Source organism: Danio rerio, chromosome 2 (genome assembly GCF_052040795.2).
Source record: "Danio rerio strain M-AB ecotype USA chromosome 2, GRCz13ab, whole genome shotgun sequence".
Taxonomy (NCBI): Eukaryota; Metazoa; Chordata; class Actinopteri; order Cypriniformes; family Danionidae; genus Danio; species Danio rerio.
This window is the reverse complement of record NC_141022.1, coordinates 17,726,379-17,747,639: the sequence shown is the minus strand read 5'-3', so window position 1 is coordinate 17,747,639 and position 21,261 is coordinate 17,726,379. Positions and strand designations below refer to the sequence as shown.

Below are 21,261 nucleotides of genomic sequence, written 5' to 3'. Positions count from 1 at the left end.
AATCACAAATGTATTCTATAAATAATGATTCTGGAGAGGTAACTAAAGGTTTTATGTTTTAAAAAGAAAAAAAGAAAAAAAATTGCTTAACTGTTACTCTAAACATCAGACTGGTTTTCTGAACATCTCTAAAGTTGCTCAATCTAGATTTTAAAAATGGGTTAAGGGTGCTTTTCAATTAATTTCAGACAAAACATCAGCTTATATATACTTATAAAATATTCAGCTCTGGAAACCTCCTGCCACATGACATTGAGGTAAAGTTGGTTTTATATTCGCATATTCATTCAGTGACAACTTGTGACACGCTCCCTATATTGTTTACCATGATACTTTTGAATATTCAGTCTAAAATAATGTAATATTGACTTGAAAACAATTTAATTGACGGTAAACAATGTATTTTGATAGTCATTGACTGCTAATATGATTCCCTATTTAGAATTTGCAAAGAAAACGTTTCTGACATTATATTATTAAGAAGTCTGAATGTGCGAATATAAAACCAACTTTACCTCAATCCCCATGACCAGTGCATAAAAAAAAAAATCAATAGTTGGTTTACGAAACAAACAAGAACTACAATTTAAAAACCAGTTTGCCCAAGAAAAGTGCTTACAACATTCAAGCTCTGCAGCATTATCATGATGATCCACCAGTAACAAGAACTCATGCCCTCAGACAGCCTGACCCATTATCTACTGATGCCTCATGCTTTGACATGTAATTTTGTAGCCATGTAGTGTTTGGATGTGTAATGTGGTTACGTGACTGCCTTTGTCTTCAGCTGAAGCACGTCTGCAGCTGCAGAATGCGAGTAATGCAACGATCTTTATCATTCAATAGGAGCTTGACACCTGTCACTCATAACAATCCATCTCGGTTGTAGTCAGTGATGAGAGGAAATGGACATTCAAAAAGGAACATAGGGTAAAATTTGGTCGGCTATGACTTGTCAGAATTAAACGATCAGGATTTGGGTTGACAAGTTTGGCTCTTTAACAGAGCATGTTACCACAATTGAAACAGTCACGTTAAGTAACTTATTGAAGTATTGCATTTTTTGACATTTAAAAAAAACAAGTTTGACTTGACAAACCGAATTTAATGATACACAATTTCACTCAATGCTGTAATTGTATCTCCTCTTCATAGCCCCCATGAACTTTAGCGCTGCTAGCTATAGCCGTTTCAAATTTATAAATCTTCAGCAGTTTGTGTTTTTAGCATCTCAAACGAGCAGTACTTACTTGAATGGCTCGTGACGATCGTCATACTGAAGAATCATGAAGGTAAATCCTTTGTAAATCCATCAAATGATCTCTAAAAGACGCTCGCACACAGATCGCTGTTCACATCACAACTGGAGAGAGAAAAACTAACTGCGGGGACTGACTGACTCAAAATTTACTCACATGACCTCAAAGCAAACTTCCTATTGGCTGGTAGAGAGGGCTCAACAAGCCATACAAGCCGCTTGTTTTCCTCGTCAAAATTACATGTGCTGCGCTGGGTCTAGAGCTGAGTACAATGAAGGAGATCGGTGGTTTCACACTGGGACCCGGGGACCCCACAGGGGGCCGCGAGGGAGTGCTAGGGAGTCCGTGGAAAAGCAAAAAATAAAAAAAAGATATCGTAAACAAACAAATAAAAAATCAGTTTACACGTTTATTTAATAAACAATAAAATATTTAACTTCATTAAGACGAATAAAAATAGGCTACATACATGAAAAAGACAAATAAATAAAACAATCATTAATATAAAAAAAAACGATTAATAAATTATCCAACGTTTGGTTTAAAATCGGTTTTACGTCAACAAACGTTAACAAATAAAATGATTTATTGTCTTTTTGGTACATATGTATTTTTGTATATATGTATATTTCAAGCTTTCAAGTACTGGGTTGCGACTGGAAGGCCATCCGTTGCGTAAAACACATGCTGTAATAGTTTGCAGTTCATTCCACTGTGGAGACCTCTGATTAATCTTAGCCGAAGGACATTATATTGCAGTTTATTTTTATTGCAATTGTACTGTGTGATGCATCAAGATAAGCTTTCATATTATAACTTTAATATATCTATTTTTTTTTCTAAATAATGATGTTGTTTTATATTTTTAAATTATCATTCATTAATTTTCTTTTCAGTTTAATCTCTTATACTCTTAATGACTCAGTTTCTCTTGGAAACATTGTGCATTTCAAATTGTGCTTCATTCGGGTTAGTGTACTTGACAAACCACCTGTTGAAACGCTCTTCTCTCTTATGCACCTGACACTTTATGTAAACTCCATCTTACAAGAACTCAATAAGGAAAATGATGTTTACTATAAATATACCACAATCATGTTGCACTGCTTGCTTCAACCTTAAATAACTCTCGCTTAAATTAAAACCTTAAATACCTCTTTTGCACAATATTCACCCTTAATACCTCTATTGCACAATTTCCTGCACAACATTGTTCAGTTTCAGTTAAAAGTACTTGTATAGCCTGCTATGTGTATAGTTAAGTATCTTGTAGCATACTTATATAGTATATATTTTTGAATAACTCTTATATTGTGTTTGTATTGATGATTGATTTATGTAGCACCGTTGTCCTGCGAGACACAACATTTTGTTTCTCTGTATGTCCACACATGCAGTGGAATGACAATAAAGCACGACTTGACATGACTCAGTCATATTCAGATTATACTCTAAAAATCCAATATTATGAAAGTCTAAAGTCATTCATTCATTCATTCATTCATTCATTCATTCATTCATTCATTTTCTTTTCGGCTTAGTCCCTTTATTAATCTGGGGTCGCCACAGCAGTATGAACTGCCAACTTATCCAGCAGGTTTTTACTCAGCGAATGTTCTTCCAGCCGCAAGCCATCTCTGGGAAACATCCACACACATTCACCCACACTTATATACTTTGGACAATTTAGCCTATACCCAATTCACCTGGACCACGTGTCTTTGGACTGTGGGGGAAACTGGAGCACCCAGAGGAAACCCACACGAATGCAGGGAGAACATGCAAACTCCACACAGAAACGCCGACTGACCCAGTCGAGGCTCGAACCAGCAACCTTCTTGCTGTGAGGCGACAGCACTACCTACTGCGCCATTGTGTCGTCTAAAGTCTAAAGTACTCTTTTATAAACATTTTGTTTCTATTAAGTTATATTATCATACATTTTTCTACTGGGACTCAGGGACCCACAGGGGGCCGCAAGGAAGTGCTAAGGAGTCTGTGAAAAAGCATTAAACTGTAAAAAAAAAAAAAAATTTAAACAAATAAAAAAAAAACATATGTACACATTTACTTAATTAACAAAAAAGTTTTTTCTTTACTAAGATGAATAAACACATATGCATAAAACAAACAAATAAATAATTTTATTTAACCTTTAACGGATTAAACCTTATAATAATTATCAAACTAATTTAAAAACAGATTTAAATTATCCAACGCTTGCGTAAAATCAGTTATTACGTTAATTTGTTGATCAAATGTAAACAAATAAAAAATAATTATATATATATATATATATATATATATATATATATATATATATATATATATATATATATATATATATATATATATATATATATATATATATATATAAATCATCTTTTTTGGTACAATATAGCTACATACATATTTTCTACATACTTTTGTGTTTCTTTCAAAATTGTACTGTGTTATTCATCAGGATAAACTTTCATATTTTAAGTGTAATATATGTATTAGTTTAAAAATAATTATCTTGTTTTACTGTTTTATTATTTTTATTATTGTTGTTGTTGTTGTTGTTATATTGTGCACTTCCATCTACACAAAGCAGTTTCAATCTTTTGGAAACCACAAACCCCAAAATATAATCATCCTCTATTTTAAATAAATAAATAAATAAATAAATAAATAAATAAATAAATAAATAAATAAATAAATAAATAAATAAATAAATAAATAAATAACATTTCGTTTCTATTAACGTAATATTTATTTTAAACAATTTAATAGATTATTTATTTATTTATTTATTTTCCTGGTTATATTGTTATGTGTTCTACTCGCGTTAGTTTTTTAGTACTACTAATCACCCTTATAATTCTGACAGCAGCTTTAAAGAAAGACGGGACTCTGGCGACATCTCGCGGCTCAATAGTTCGTTACGCTTTTATGTACATTCGTGTGCGTGATATCTCTAATCTCTAAAGTGTGAGTGAAAGGTGTGTGTATCTGTGTACTTCGGCATGTAGACCTATAGAAACTCCCCGTTAACGGTCGTACTGTAAAAAAAATAACAGGAAGAAATCTACCGCGTGGGTCCTTCGCTGCCCGCCGTCGCTTCCTGATTGGTTTCGTCTTGAACATGGCGGCTGTTAGTAAGTATCTGACAGCCGGCAATTCCTCCATCGCAGGTGCTTTGCTGTTCGCCGCTTATGTGTTAAAACAAAGACTGTCAACGGAAACCAATGGGTAAGAGCATTCATTATGTATATGCCTGTTGACTTTTATTTACCAGTTGATCGGTGTAACCTCTTCGACATTGAAACATCATTGACAGGCGACGCATTCATTTATTCACACGTTAATATGAATATGGAAATATGGTACATTATTAAATGGAGACTTATTGACTTATTATGCTTTCATTCACGTGTTTAGTTACAGAGAGAAGGGGTCATCAAAACCACTGCGGGACAATGAGGTAAAAATATTCCTAAGTATATAATCTTAAGTATTTTGTTGAAAAAAATGTTATATGTAGCCTATGTGTACATGTGTGTGTGTGTGTGTGTGTGTATTGCTATTTTGGGAAATGTATATTGCATAAAATACATGATATAGATCTAAATCCAAACATAAACGTGTACGTCATGTAATTTGCATATATATATATATATATATATATATATATATATATATATATATATATATATATATATATATATATATATATATCAGACTTCTGTATGGGAGTATACGTATGTATGTGTAATAAACATCAATAAAGCAAAATTTTATTTTACTTTTTAATGTTCAGAAGGACAGAAAGACAGACAAGGCAGCAGTGGACAATGTTTTCTTCAGGCGGATTTGCCATATCTTGAAAATCCTGATGCCACAAGCTTTTTGCAAAGAGGTAAGCCTTTGATTGAACTTATTTGCTGTCATTTATCAGGTAATACAATCAAAGTAAAAACTTAAGGGCAAACACGTTCAATATGTGCATCTATTATTGATTGTTTTCTATTCCAGTCAGGATATTTGCTTCTGATCGCTGTCATGCTCGTTGCCAGAACATACTGTGATGTCTGGATGATACATAATGGGACTATGATTGAGAGGTAGGCATGGGCCTGTATAAGATTCTGGCGTTATGATAACCTTGGATAAAACGTCACGGTTTGAGGGTATTTTGATTACTTCTCTAAGATATATTCTTTTTAAATATCTGGGTAAAAAACAAAAAAACGTCTTTCCTCTTTGAACACAATGTATTTTGAGAAACATTTAAAATAATTTGGAGCAGTAAACATTTCAGGCTAAATAATTCCAACAAATGATTGACTTCTGCTGTCTTTATTAGTTTCAAAAACACTGATTTATGTACTTTTTAATATGCATTAGAGATATTGGATTTCTTTTTTGCTAGAGATACTGTTGTCAAGGGAAGTTTTTGCATTCAGATATAATACATCGTGTTGATCCAATCTGATCTGATCTGATCTGATCTTGAATCGTGATTGTAACCAAATGTTTATGTAAGTTCCTAGAAGGCTTGTCCTCCTTCTTTTCCTATACTGGTGTTATTTTGTAGCCTGGTGCATTTCTCTGTGGTGAGATTTTCCTCTGGGTGTCGATGCCTGCAAAACATGCCTGATCACCTAAATGTTGTCTGTCCTGTTTTTCTTGTACTGTGTGTAGAGGACAAGCACAAAATGACTGTTATTTAATGTGTGTGTGTTTGGTTTGCAGTGCAATCATTGGACGTTCGACGACTACTTTCAAAAGATACTTGGTCAACTTTATCACAGTCATGCCTTTTGTAAGTGGACTAAACTTTGGACAGAGTCACTGTGACCAGCTTTACAAGTCTGTTGACAAGGCATTGTTTATATCAGTTAGATGTCGGTAAAATAGATGGTAGTAATTAGGGGATCATATTAATACATCATCAATAAATGGGTAATAATTAAGTATATTCATCATGTTGCATTAAAATTAAGTTACTTTATCATAAATTGTGATTGTGCATTATAGATGTATTAATGCATACATAATTATTTTAGTCATTGTTTATATTGAATAATAGAAGAGTTACATTGTGTTACTGTACTGCACTGTATCCAATAGCCATATTTCATACATATGTTTTTTTGCTTGCCTCCTCAGATATCTCTAGTGAATAACTTCTTAAAGCTGGGAATCAATGAACTGAAGCTGTGTTTCAGAGTGAGACTGACCAATCACCTGTACAATGACTACTTGAAGTGAGTTATATTAACAAGCTAGTTAATGATGCTCTGAATCCATTGCATTTCTGTTCTTTTCACTTTTTTTTAATACTTATTTTTCAATAGACTCGGTCTGACATTTTTCCCGTTCTTATTGTCATCATATAATATGTAACACTGTGTCCTAACTAACTAACTAGCTAACTAACTAACTTAATAACTAACTAACTTACTAAATAACCCTGTCCTAACTAATATGACATGACAAGATTCTAGCAATAATCAGTTTAGCTGTCTGCACCAAACAGGATCCGACACTACATAAATATTTAAAAACCATAGCTGTTCATTTTAAAATTAGCCACTGCACTCCCAGCTAAATGGTAAGGGTTATAATGTAATTGATACATATTAATTAATCAATTTAACATCATTAAAATTAGCCTACTCGGGGCTTGCAAAATCCAGTAGCCCAGCGTCCCGGGGCTAATGGTTTTTCAGTCAGGCTACCAAAATGTATCTAAACGCCATGGGTCAGTGGGAGGAAAAGTATATTTCAATGCATTTACATTCTCTCACAAAATGGATAATTATGTATGTATTGTGCCGCTGATATGGCAGCAATAAATCCACTTGTTTATAATAAAGGAGAATAGCCACAGCATAACTAACTACCTCCCAAATAATGCAGTGTTTTTTTTTTTCAGTTTAATCTCTTGTTCTGTACTAAAATGCATGGCACTGAAGCACACAAACACTAATCTTTTACTCAGAAATATACAGTTGAAGTCAGAATTATTAGCCCCCCTTTTAATTTTTTTAAATTAATTTATTTAATTTTTATATTTCCCAAATGATGTTTAACAGAGCAAGGACATTTTTTACACTATGCCTGATAGTATTTTTTCTTTTGGAGAAAGTCTTATTTGTTTTATTTTGGCTAGAATAAAAGCAGTTATTAATTTTTAAACACCTTTTTAATGACAAAATCACTAGCCCCTTTAATCTATATATTTTTGGATAGTCTGCAGAACAAACCCCCGTTATACAATAACTTTCCTAATTACCCTAACCTGCCTAGTTAACCTAATTAACCTAGTTAGGTCCTTTAAATGTCACTTAAAGGTGTATAGAAGTGTCTTGAAAAAATCTAGCCAAATATTATTTACAGTCATCTTGGCAAAGATAAATTAAATTTGTTATTAGAGATGAGTTATTAAAACTATTATGTTTTGAAATGTGGTGAAAAAATATTCTCTCCGTTTAACAGAAATTGGAAGAAAAAATAAACAGGGGGGCTATTAATTCTGACTTCAGTGTTTACTTAACATCATTATTTACTTTAAAAATTATAAAAACTTAAAGTTAAATAATACAATTTTGGTTATTTAAAAATAAATGTATTGCCTATAACAAATGCCATTATATATTTTATTATTTAGTAAATTTATGTTTTGTTTTTATTTATTGAATAATGTATTTTCTATTTAGGCTACTTAAATTTATATTCATGCTACTAAAAACTGAATAGTGCCTGCCCGGAATTCACAAATTTTGCAAGCCCTGCTACTTCTCAATTAATTTGCTCTGTTTAATAAATCCGGTCCTCTATATTACAAAGGGGGTTCACATACTATCAGATTGGCAACCTGGACAATCGCATCGCCAACCCAGACCAGCTGATAACCCAAGATGTGGAGAAGTTTTGTAACAGTGTGGTGGACCTCTATTCCAACGTCAGCAAGGTAAAACAGCACTCATTGTGTAACAACCATACAAAAGAATAAACAAATAAAGCATTTCTTGTAATCTCTAACCATATTAAGATCTTAAATCAAAGCCTCTTTGTTATTTTCTCTTTTGCTCCAGCCTCTACTCGACATCCTGATCTACATCTTCAAACTGAACACAGCTATTGGTAGTCTTGTAAGTGTTTTGAGTTTTCATTTCCACAGCTTTTATTATGTCTTTTCTGTGGTATTTTTATTCATGTAAATTTACAGATTTATGTATTTTCTGACCTGTGTCACCTTTTAATCATGTTATGTTTTTACACATACAATACAAGTTCTTGTTGTTGTGAGCTTCTAAAGGAATCCTATTTGTCAATCATATATAAGACAGTAGCTGCTTTTCCACTGTCATGCAGAATGATTCTTAAGACCTGTTCACACCAAGCATGATAGCTGTAATAATACCAATAAGCACATTGTTCTAAAATCATTCTAAATATAAAACAACAGAAGAGTGTAGACCACAGTTATGACAATAAAGATGTAGCGAAATAGTTTCAATCTTTCAGAATGATTTGTTTTTTTCAGCTAATGAACGCTCAAATAATAAAGCTACAGACGACATTGTGGATAAGCTCACTGCTTGATGTTAAGCTCTCCTTTTTGAAGATTATTTAAAGGTCATAACTCTCTAGAAAAGCATAGCCTAGACCATGGGAAAGAATGATTCAAAAAATACAGTACATGCTAGTTATGCACATAAGACTAGCAAAATAAAGTATAAAAATAAACAAACCTCAGATATCTAGTGCGAGTTTTGGCACCTTTGGGTATTTTCCTTCGAAATATGCTGTAAAAAATTATTTATTAAATGCATTTGATTAGATTAATACATTTGTAAATAAAGATTTAAGATTAAAGATTTAGGACATCTGCTGGTTACAATGGGATAATGCTGAAAGAAAAAAATCGAATTAAAAAATAAACAGATTTTAATCGCTTGATGGTGTGGAAGCAAATGTATTTAGCAAATATATTATATTATACATATAGATAGATAGATAGATAGATAGATAGATAGATAGATAGATAGATAGATAGATAGATAGATAGATAGATAGATAGATAGATAGATAGATAGATAGATAAAAAAGGAGTCTAAAAACAAGCAATATCTGATCATCGTCAACATTGCTATTTACATTAAACTTGCTTGACCAAGGCACATTATTGTTGCATTCATACGGTTCAATGATCAGCACCACCTTGGAAAATGACAACATATCGATAACGATAAGCAGCTAATGTTAACATATTTATAAAACAATTTAAAAAATGTGAAATAAAAGAAACTCAAATTGCTAGTCAGAATTAAGTTATTATAATAGTTTGTATTTATTGTGGCAAAATAGATTATAATTTATAGTATTTTTTTATCCTGCTTCTATGACTATTTGTCATGTTCTAATTAACTAATCTAGTTCTAATTCTAATGACATGCAATACTAAATGTTAAATGTGTTTCTGACTGTTATGGTATTATTATTGTTATTAATTACTATTATTGTTGTTTTTAATAATGTTCATCTAAGTGTCCCTTTTGGATGAGGTAGGCGGATGCAACCCTCTATCTTCTTTTTCTGTCCTCAGCCAATCACATTTGTGCATCTTCCCGCCCTTCTGTAGGGTCCTGCTACTTTGCTTGGTTATCTGCTGTTGTCCGGTTTGCTCCTGACAAGGCTGCGCAGGCCGATCGGGAAGATGACCGTGACAGAGCAGAGGTATGAGGGCGAATACAGATACGTCAACTCTCGCCTCATCACTAACAGGTATGTATGGGTTTCAACTCTTTACCTGGATGTTTTCTTTCTGTTTTGATATGAGGAAAATGCATGATTTCTGCATACTGTTTCAGTGAGGAGATTGCATTTTACAACGGCAACTTGAGAGAAAAGCAAACTATTATTGGAACCTTCCAGAAACTGGTAAAAAAAATATTAATGTTACTATTAAAGAGATAGTTCACCCAAAAATGTATTCTTTCCTCGCCGTTTACGCACACTTAAATGTTTCCAAACATTTGAGTTTTTTTGTTGTGTTGAGCACAAATGCCAATATTTTGAAGAATGTTGTAAACCTGTAGCTATGGACATTAAAAGTAGGGCAAAAAACTAATATTATGGAAGTGAATGGTTACAGGTTTCCAACATTTTTCAAAATATCTTATTTTGTGCTCAACAGATGAAAAAAACTCAGATTTGAATGATTGGGGTATGAGCAAATAAAGAATTAGCATTTTAGGTGAACCAGTCCAAACATGACTACACACATTCAATCAGACTTGTTGTTTTTTTAGGTGGACCACTTGAGTCGCTTTATACACTTTCGGTTCTCAATGGGAGTTATGGACAGCATCATAGCCAAATGTAAGCAGACATTTCGTACATCTGGAGATGGCGACAGAATCTAAATTAAAATCAAATTTGTCCCTGTTTACTGAATGAAATTTTTGGCGATTGTTAAAATTATGTAAAAACGATAGACATTATATATGTTTTTTATTTATAATATTGTATATTATTTATTAATACTTTGTTTTAGTATTATTTCACATTATTTCAATGGCAGTGCTGAATTTTAAAGTTGACTTTTATTCAATATTTTTGATGCAGACACTTTTTTGGGTTGTTTTAACCCAAATTTGGTTATAGACAAACCCAAACATGGGGTTAGAATTTCAGTTATACCATGGCTCCAAAAGTATCACAAATTTACTTATTTTACTTACTTATTTTTCACATGTAAACTTTGAAAGCACATTAGTGTGGTTTAGTTTAGGTGTCATGCAGTGCCTTAAGTATCGTCCTCCGCCTGACAAATGCAATGCGTTCTGATTAGACAATTTGTCCAACTTTAATATGCACTGCAGCCACTGAGAAAAGCTAGGAAAAGCTTTGATGACAAGTGAAGACACTATATTCTCATTGGTCAGATTCTGTAATGACAAGTATAGTGCATGTTATATGATGCATTTATTTATTATTTATTTATTAACATTTAAATATTAAATAAGCTTTATGTTGAACATTAAATATTTAAATAAACATGAATATATTTGCAAAAAATATGATTATGCTATCTAAAAATTTTCTTATTGTATAAGAATGTATGTTTGGCAATAAAACATTGCATTTTAAATAAATAAAATAAAACATTTTATATACAAACAAAATTGGGGGAAAAGCACACAATTTTACATGCTGTTTTGGTACTGTTGGAGCTTTGGTATTGCCAATATTATATTTGTTTATTTCAAGTTATATTTATATTTTTATAGGTTTTATTTTAGAACAATTTTTGTGTTGATTCTTCAGATATAGCAATGGCAGTGGGTTATCTGGTCATCAGCCGGCCATTTTTGGACATTTCAAACCAACGGCACATTAACAGCACATATGCTGAGCGACTGGAAGTAGGTATTTTTTATTTTATGTTATTTATTTATTTATTTATTTAGTTAGTTAGTTAGTTAGTTAGTTAGTTAGGTAACAATATCTGATTGTATTTATTATTATTTGTGAACTGGTAGCAATTTACAAATGAAGGTGTAAATCGTTATACAGTGGCAGTATGTCACTGTTTGTACATCCAGATAATGGTTAGCTTGTAATGACTGACCTTTGATCCTGCCAGATTGATATGTCATCATTGTCTTTGTCAAAAGGATTTATTGGCTTACTAAGGATTCCCTAAGACAAATATTTGTACAGAAGATAGTAGTTGTGTTTTTTGTCTGCAGGACTACTACCAGAGTGGCCGAATGTTGATGAGCCTGGCCCAGGCTTTAGGAAGAATCGTCCTGGCAGGAAGAGAGATGACCAGACTCTCTGGGTGATTGTTTTTGACTTCAGAGCTATATCTAGGGCCAGATGGAATCTGCGGACATTTTTTGCTATTTCTGCAGAGAATTTTGGTAAAAATCTGCAGATTTCTGCGGAATTATTTTGGGAGTATCATAACTAAAACATTAATATGTGAAATAAAAAATAATATTTTTTCTACTTTTATTTAATGTTTAAAATGCAAATCCAATAAGATTCACTTTATTTGGTAAACAAAGTACGTCTCTCATATAGTATATCTACTAAAAGACAGAAAATATTTCTTTACAAACTGCATTGTACAGTACATAAATTTGATGAAAATTTTCATATTAGTCAATAATATTACTGTAATTAATTTAAAAACTGAATAAACTTAGATTTAATTAAATAAACAGAATTAATGATGGGCTAAAAATCTGCTGAAATCTGCGGAATTCTGCGCAAACAGATTCCATGTGAGCCTACTTATACCTTTATCAGTGCTCACCCGGGCTCCACCGTTCACCTGCTTCAGTGTTTGTGTGTTTTATCTGGGATCTCCATCCATTTGTTAGGTTCACTGCACGAATCACAGAAATACAAGAAGTCCTGAAGGAGCTGAATTCGGGAAAATATGAGCGAACCATGGTGACACATCGAATTAAAGGTCTGGACTGTTGTGCTTTATGTGTTTTTGTTGTTTTTTTTTAAACGTTTATGAATTTGTGAAAATACTCCATTCAAATGCATATGAGTTTTGTTTTTTGTTTTTTTTATGGAGTAACAATTTTTAAATAATTTCTGCTCAATGAGGCTATATTAGTTTGATCAAAAGTCATGTGATGCCTTATGCTGCTTTTATTTCAAGAAAACATGCTGATGCTGACGCCACTCAAGAAACTAATACTTATACATAATATCTTATTAATAGTTAAATATAATATCTTATCATCCATGATGAAAACATTGCTTCCTTTTGAATTTCCAGTACTTTAGTTAGGAAAATAAAATATAAAGAATATAAACAGAATCAACTTTACTTGTCATTACTGATGCATTTAATGGATTCTTTGATATTATGATTTGTAGTATTTGAATAAAACTCGAGTTTTGGCTTTATTCTGTAAATTTTAGATCCTGAATTAAAATAAAAATATTATCATTGGTGCCGTGTTTTCAGAAATGTTTATATTCATTTTTAGACAGCACGATACCAGTGTTTGAACTATTAATTTAACAATTTTTTTAATCGCAAACCAAATAATTCCAGAGAATTTTCTAGTGGTCTCTTAATTATTATTTTTTTATCTCTTTCTTAACAGATACTGCAGTAGATAAAATCCCTCTTATCCCCGGGAGAGGTGAAATCATCATTGCAGACAATAAAATCAAGTAAATTACCAAGCAAACATCCACCAAGCCATCATAGTAACCTACTTAGAATGTGTGCATTTTTGTAGTAATTTTTCTGAAATGTAGAGTAGACCTCATCTGTCTGTCCAGCATCTCATTATTGCTTCACATTGAACTGGATTCTTTCTTAGGTTTGAACACATTCCTTTAGCGACACCCAATGGAGACATCCTGATCAGTGACTTGTCATTTGAGGTTAGTGCTTCATAAATTAAGGTTTTCTCAGTCTAAACCTGTCATTTGGATTGTAAAAGTGACGGGTTTCCCATGAGTCGTGAAATTTTAAAAGGTTTATTAAAGAGTCAGGGAATTTTAAATGTTTCTGGCCCAGGTCACAGAAAGTCAGTGATTTCTGTTATGTGGCAAAAATAGTCATTGATCGAATAGAAAATATAAGATTAGGAGTTACTGTTAAGTTTTGACCTTTTTTGCCTCTGCAACCAGTATTTAGTTGCTTATTTAAAGTCTAAGGTTGGTTTAAAAGAATAATAATTTAATGTATCTGGCAATGTCATATTAATGGTATAATCAAATTGAGATTAAGCGCCCCTTGTATTAAATAAGGCAATTCAATTCAACTTCTAGTCTAGCTTTGATTTGGGCTTTAAACAGATGTGACATGACAACGTCATTTTGAGTCAAGTGCAGTATGTGGATTAAAAGTAAAGTCAACTCAAAAAAGCTGCAACAAGTTGTCTTACAATTTTTAGTTGAGTAAACTTTTTTAAGTATTGTGATTAAAGATATACAGCGCCTATAGAAAATCATTATACCCTGTGGAAATCTATACCTTTATGCACAATAAACCCTACTTACAAAAGCCCTTCATAGTAAAGTTGTAGTTAGGAGAAGGCTACAATAACTGTGTTATGCGATGTGATTTCAGGCTGTATGACAAATAAAGTCATTATTTCAAAGGGGAATAATGATTTTCTATAGGTACTGTATTATCCTTTTTGTTTGCTCAGTGATTGTAAGTCACAAAAATTCAGCTTTTGATTCAAGAAAAAGTCAGGGAACTTAATATTTGTATTTGAAGTGTATGCCTTGTAAAAGGTCTATAACAGAGTTCTATATGCTTATTTTGTCCAAATCATGCAGTATCAGGGATTTTTCTTTGTCATTTTCAAAAAAAAAAATTCATTTCAAAACATTTTTTACGCCATTTGCTTGTTATGGTTAGGCTAGTTGTTTTTAGTGCTGTTTCAATCCTTTCTCACTTGACAACCAGCAAACACTTAAAGTTCACCCCAAACTAACTCAAGCGTCTCTTGTTTGTTCACCAGCTTCTTTCTTCTGTTGAACACAAAAGAAAATACTTTTTAAAAAGCTGGAAACCTGTCCATAGTTCTTTGTTTTTTCATCTATAATAGTCCATAGTCACAGGTTTCCAGCTTTCTCCCAAATATCTCTTTAGTGTGTATGTTCAAAACAGAATAAAGAAACTCATAAAGATATGGAAGCACTTGTGTGTCCGCTTTTCTGCACATTGTAGGTTAAGAAAATGGAGCTTTTTAGTCAGTGAAGGCAGCAGAAATCAGGGAATTTGACATGTGGCTTAGAGTAGGAAACTTTAATATAGTCTTGTGATCTGGTTTTTGGTAATTGTCCATCCTCCCTCCTTTATTAAGGTGTCATCTGGGACAAATGTGTTGGTCTGTGGCCCTAACGGATGTGGCAAGAGTTCCCTCTTCAGAGTCCTAGGAGAGGTTTGCACTAGAAATATGACTAGCTTTACAAACCATTGAGATTTGTTTTACATTCATGCATGTATTCATTCATTTACATTGTTTTTCTCTTCTTGCCCAGTTGTGGCCTTTGTGTGGAGGAAAACTGACAAAACCAGAGCGAGGGAAGCTCTTCTATGTCCCTCAGGTGGGCCTGTTTACACGCTCCTACTGTAAAAGCAGGAACAGTACCACATTTTCAAAACTCATTAGTTTGTTTGTTTCTTCTTCAGAGGCCCTATATGACCTTGGGTTCCCTTAGAGATCAGGTGATCTATCCTGACACGCTTGAAGACCAAATGAAGAAAAGAACATCTGATCGGGTGAGTTTCGGAATCAAAAACAAAAACACAGCAAAAGGAGATGTGCTACATGGTTTGTACAAAAGTGAGAGCTCTGGCATTGTTTACTCACCCTCACCTTCAATATGTGAAACACAGTTAGTGACAGGTGAATATGTTAAAAACAAATAATAGTCATCATGAGTCTTCCCCAATTGATTATTTTAATAGTCACAACAATTACAATACGCGTGGGTTTCCTCAGGGTGCTCCGGTTTTCAAAGACATGCAGTACAGGTGAAATGGGTAAGCTAAATTGTCCGTAATGTATGAGTGTGAATGGGTGTGTATGGATGTTTCTCAGAGATGGGTTGTGGCTGGAAGGGCATTCGCTGCGTGAAACGTTATGGATAAGTTGGTGGTTCATTTCGCTTTGGCAACCCCAGATTAATAAAGGGACTAAGCCGAAAAGAAAATGAATGAACAACTACAATACGCAAATAAGACATTATTTAATAAAATGTGTGCTAGTTTGTGGACATTTCTCACATATTAGTCGAATGGTTTGACAGAGGGAGATTTGAGGAATCTCTTTACATCACTCCATGAAAAAAAAACTGCAACTAAAATAAATAATAAATAAAATGTTGTATATAATCAGACATATTATGTATGATTATATCTCTGTGTAAAAATGTCAGAATACAGGTTTGAATAAAATTATTGAAGTTTGTATGTGCTGCTGAAGTGGAGACTTATCATTTAGTGGAGGAAAGAGAAAAACCTTAACAATGTTTAAAAGTGTATTTTGATTTTTTTTTTCTTACATTAGACTGCAGATGGCACTATTGGGTGTTCTGCAACACCTAGACTTAAATCTAAAAACAATTAGTTTCATTTTGATCATTATTAAAGTGTATTGTTAACAAAAATAAATAAATAATAATAATTCATATAAAAACTATTAACTTAGTAATTGTGTAGTAAATGATTAGGGAAAAAGTATCACTAAAGCACAGCTTAAATGTATAGTAAAAATAAAGATTTAATTGGTAATAGTGACAATAGATGTTTTTATATGTGATCTGTCTTACATGACCACGAGTATAAATCCTACCTGAGCAATATCTTTTGGTTAAGAATTTTTCTAGTGTCAAAGTTAAAGTGCAATGTACTTCAATGAAGGAACAGAAATCTGTTAGGTTTCCAAAAAAAAGAAAAATTGTCCTTCATTTGACAGCATCTATGTTCAAAGGTGCACAACATGTATTGCTTAAAAAGATTTGTTGAGTGTCTGCCCATTTTTTTTTCCTCAAACTCATAAATTTTTTTTGTATAGTTGTATAGAGTAGAGTAGCTTATATATTTTAGTGTAATGCTCAAGTTTCATGGTCTGTAGTTCTGATTTCAAGAAGCACCAGCATACATGTAAATATATAGATCCATTCTTTAAAAAGAACCCCAGTTTTGATCCAAAAGAAAAAAAGAATTACTGGGAAAAAAATAATAACTTTAAACTTCAAATACTTACTTTTGAACAAACCAGGCACTAGTTTGTAAACAAGGACCAGAAAAGCCTCACCTGATTAAAATATAAAACCATTTTTGTGGTTTTATTGTTGGTATCTAAAAGTGAGGCCTGTATTAATTCATTAACAGAGAATCGTATAACGTATGAGAAACGTATATACTTAAGACTGTGTTTCTCATCAAGATGAAACTAAATAAAAATTAAGTTGTATTTTTTATATGTTAGTAAGAGTAGTCAATTTTAAGCTTATGTTTGAGCTATTGCGCTCCAAAAAGTGACAATATTTGCGTCTAGAATGCATAAAACCTGATTATAATCATCCAAAGCTTGAATTTTGTCACTTCAATCTAAATGGATCAACTGTTTTTTTTGTTTGTTTCATGTTATCTCATACTTCGGTTTCTCAAATCTTGACCTCTCTACTATCTGAAATGCCCCGTCCCCTTCAAGATGTTCGCATTTGCTTTTCATTAAATGCGCTTGATCTCAACCACTCACACCGACAGAGCTGTAATGAAAACTAAAACTTTTGATGAAATCTTTTTTTTAAAGAGAGGAGCTACTCTATGTCCCGCCCTCTCTTTATTATTTAAGTTGAGATTACCTCAAACATCGCATAAATCGAATGCATATTTCAAAGCACTTCACGGGACCTTTAAGAAGTGTGCTTGAAAATATATTTACAATCTGCTGTGTAATTGTGGTCAGGTGCTGAAGGAGTACTTGGACAATGTCCAGCTGGGTCACATCCTGGAAAGAGAGGGCAGCTGGGAAAGCGTGCAGGACTGGATGGACGTCCTCAGTGGAGGAGAGAAGCAAAGGATGGCTGTAAGATCAACTCTCCAAACCGGACACATTGCTGTCTTTTTGGTGGGTTTATATCACATGCAAAAGTGATGAGGGTCTTCTCTTTTTCTGAACCGCACAGATGGCTCGTCTGTTCTACCACAAGCCGCAGTTTGCCATTCTGGACGAGTGCACCAGTGCTGTGAGCGTGGATGTGGAGGACTTCATCTACAGCCACTGTCGGAAGGTAGATGTTTGAAGTTGTTTGAGAGAAGAACAACTCAAGGCAAAGTCAAAACCCAATTTTAGCAGTGATTTGTTTTAAGCAATCTTTGAAAAATGCTGCAAAAGCTGGAGCAGTAAATCTGCCACACAGAATCTGTGCATGCTGAAATACTCAGAATTCTGGAGATTTCTTATTTATTTTCACATATTAATATTTTCTTATTTATTTACTCAAGTAATTATGTGCAAATGGTTATTTATATATATATATATATATATATATATATATATATATATATATATATATATATATATATATATATATATATATATATATATTGTAATATTATTAACTGATATGTAAATGGATTTATAGGATTTATTTACTTATTCTCAACCACGTTTCTGAAGGACCACAAGCGCTGCATGTTTTAGACATCTCCTTTGTCTATTACACATATTACAGGTCTGTCAGTCTCTGCTAATGAGCTGATGATCTGAATCAGGGGTGTTTGGTTAAAGAGACATGGAATATGCGCAGAGCTGGTGATCCTCCAGGAATGTGGTTGAGGAACACTGCTTTAGTAGATATAACACATGAGAGACTTTGTTTACCAAACAATTAGATCTAATTGGATTGCATTGTTAACCTTAAATAAAAGTTCAAAAGTTTAGTTTTTATTCCATGTGTTAATTTTTAGTTATTATATTCGCAAAATCATTCTGCAGATTTTGTGCAAAAATAGCAAAAAAATACCCGCCGATTCTGTCTGGCCCTGGATATGACAGATATAATATAATATAATATAATATAATATAATATAATATAATATAATATAATATAATATAATATAATGCACAAATAAATGTATATGCTCTCTGATAATATAAATATAGAGCCCTGGGGAAAAAAAGAAATCTTTTGATGAGATTTTGAATTGATAGTTATGTCTGAGTAAAAGTAACAAGAATATTTATTGTTGTAGACAATTGTTGTAAAATCTGATAACATTCATTCATTGATTTTCCTTTTGGCTAAGTCCTTTTATTAATCGGGGGACTCCATAGCGGAATAAATCACAAAGCAACCTACTTGCTGTGAGGTGATCGTGCCACCCACTGCGCCACCGTGATGCCTACATCTCATAACATTCATTCATTCATTCATTTTCTTTTCGGCTTAGTCCCTTTAATAATCTGGGGTCACCACAGCGGAATGAACCACCAACTTATCCAGCATGTTTTTTACGCAGTGGATGCCCTTCCAGCTGCAATCCATCTCTGGGAAACATCCACACACACTCATTCATACACACTCATACATTACGGATAATTTTGCCTACCCAATTCCCCATGTCTTTGGACTGTGGGGGAAACCGGAGCACCCGGAGGAAACCCTTGCGAACGCAGGGAAAACATGCAAACTCCACACAGAAACGTCAGCTGAGCCGAGCGGAGGTTCGAACCAGCGACCTTCTTGCTGTGAGGCGACAGGACTACCTACTGAGTCACTGCGTTGCCCTTCTGGCTGGGTTAGTTGGCATTTCTGTATGGAGTTTGCATGTTCTCCCTGTGTTTGCTTGGGTTTCCTCCAGGTACTCCTTAATTGGCCGTAGTGTATGTATGTTAATGCGAGAGTTTATGGGTGTTTCCTAGTTTTCCCATAAACTGATGACTTCAGTATTTAAATATTGAGGAATGTTTTTAGAATCTTGTTTCCACTTTTGTTTATTTTTTAGGTTGGCATCACACTGTTCACAGTCTCCCATAGAAAATCACTGTGGAAGCATCATGAGGTACAACCTTGCTCTTGTATTTCATCATACAGTTTGCTGAATTCATTAGAAAAGCACTCTTAAAATGGTCTACTTCTCTGTTCTACAGTATTACCTGCACATGGATGGAAGAGGAAACTACGAGTTTAAACCCATCACGAAGGAAACAGTGGAGTTCGGATCATAGTATTGACTTTAGGCCCTATTCATGAGCAAATCTTTGCGTAAATCATCTGTAAATTAAAAATAGCTGCTTTTGAAAAGATGTCCGAGGATGGTTTCATGCAGAAATTTGCTTGTGTAATTAATAAAGCCTAAATACAGAGCAAAGATCATTCCCAATCTTAAGAAAAACGTAATTCTTTGTATTATAATACAGCTTTTCTTCATCTGAGGGAAAGAATTGTCACCGTGGATAAGTATCTCTCAGGGAGAGGTTAGTTTTGCATTATCTAAAAACATTTTTGTAAAGAGTAAATCTGGGTTATCCCTTTTTAAAAAAATAGTCACACAGTTTTGTAATATGAAAGTAGGGATTTTTATTTTGGATATTTGGAGGATGTCACTGGGAAATGTTTGTTTATAACATTGTTTTGCATGTCACTGATACGATAATGAGCACATCATAAAACTAGGGCTGGGCAATTAATCGATTAACCTGTTTAAGCATTTGTCATGGCCATCTTGTCAGGGAAGCACAGTTGTGTGATCCATTGAAAGCCAGAGGGCGCTCTTGCAAAACTTCCAACACTCAAGAAGAAGAAACCCAGGAAATCCCCATAGAGTTCCATTATAAACAAAACATTTAAATGCTTTCGACGCTTTAGCATGACTAAAAATCACACAAATACATATTTATTTAAGAGAAGCATTTCTTTCAGACACTCGACTGAAGTTACAGTATAAAGTGTGTTTGACGTAAAAATATGTTTAAAGTTATATGTGGATAATCAGGCAGAATTGACTTTATGAGCCGTATTTCGTTGAGACACTACGCAAACAGCTGTCAGTCATTGTCACAGAAAGATTATATCTATCATTATTGGACAATTACATCGATTTTGGTTTTGAATGTGATTTTGCGCAGTTTATCATTGAAAAATAAATCCATGTCCATGTCTGTGCATGTTTACTACAAGTTGAACACGGATTTACTGACAAAATGCTCTTGAAAATTTCTGTTTGATTAATTGCCCAGCTCTATGTACAGTAAATCATAAAAACTGTATTATTTAAAGAGATAGTTCCCCCAAAAATGAAAACTTTGTTGTTAATTGACTCACCTTCAAGCCATCCGAAATGTAGGAGACTTTCTTTTTTTGTCTTTAACAGTTAATTAAACATAGTTTTACCTAAATCCATTGTTATTGGTGTTAATTTTGAGGTAAACTATCACTTTAAGTGTAATAAGCTGTCTTTATGTATAGGAAAATTAATGTTACTGTATGATAT

At 33.2% G+C, this 21,261-nt stretch overlaps 2 protein-coding genes across 5 annotated transcripts in view; one reads left to right on the top strand and one right to left on the bottom strand.

The window, feature by feature from the left end:
* arhgap29b (Rho GTPase activating protein 29b) overlaps window positions 1–1,380 on the bottom strand; it is an 80,329-nt gene extending 78,949 nt beyond the window's left edge. For 3 of the 4 annotated variants that reach the window (XM_087238928.1, XM_087238929.1, XM_087238924.1), the window contains exon 1: window positions 1,251–1,380. The gene's annotated coding sequence lies outside the window, so the exon portion shown is untranslated. 4 annotated transcript variants of the gene reach the window in all.
* Window positions 1,381–4,386: 3,006 nt separating this feature from the next.
* On the top strand, window positions 4,387–19,996 carry abcd3b (ATP binding cassette subfamily D member 3b). The gene is given in 23 exon segments (NM_001130620.1): window positions 4,387–4,493; window positions 4,683–4,725; window positions 5,062–5,160; window positions 5,277–5,365; window positions 5,997–6,066; window positions 6,414–6,511; window positions 8,097–8,220; window positions 8,345–8,401; window positions 9,895–10,037; window positions 10,124–10,193; window positions 10,565–10,634; window positions 11,583–11,680; window positions 12,008–12,099; window positions 12,647–12,738; window positions 13,394–13,463; window positions 13,616–13,679; window positions 15,116–15,193; window positions 15,294–15,359; window positions 15,445–15,534; window positions 17,732–17,851; window positions 17,952–18,056; window positions 19,774–19,830; window positions 19,919–19,996. Coding segments are annotated over 23 exon segments (1,980 nt in total).
* Window positions 19,997–21,261: the final 1,265 nt, after the last annotated feature.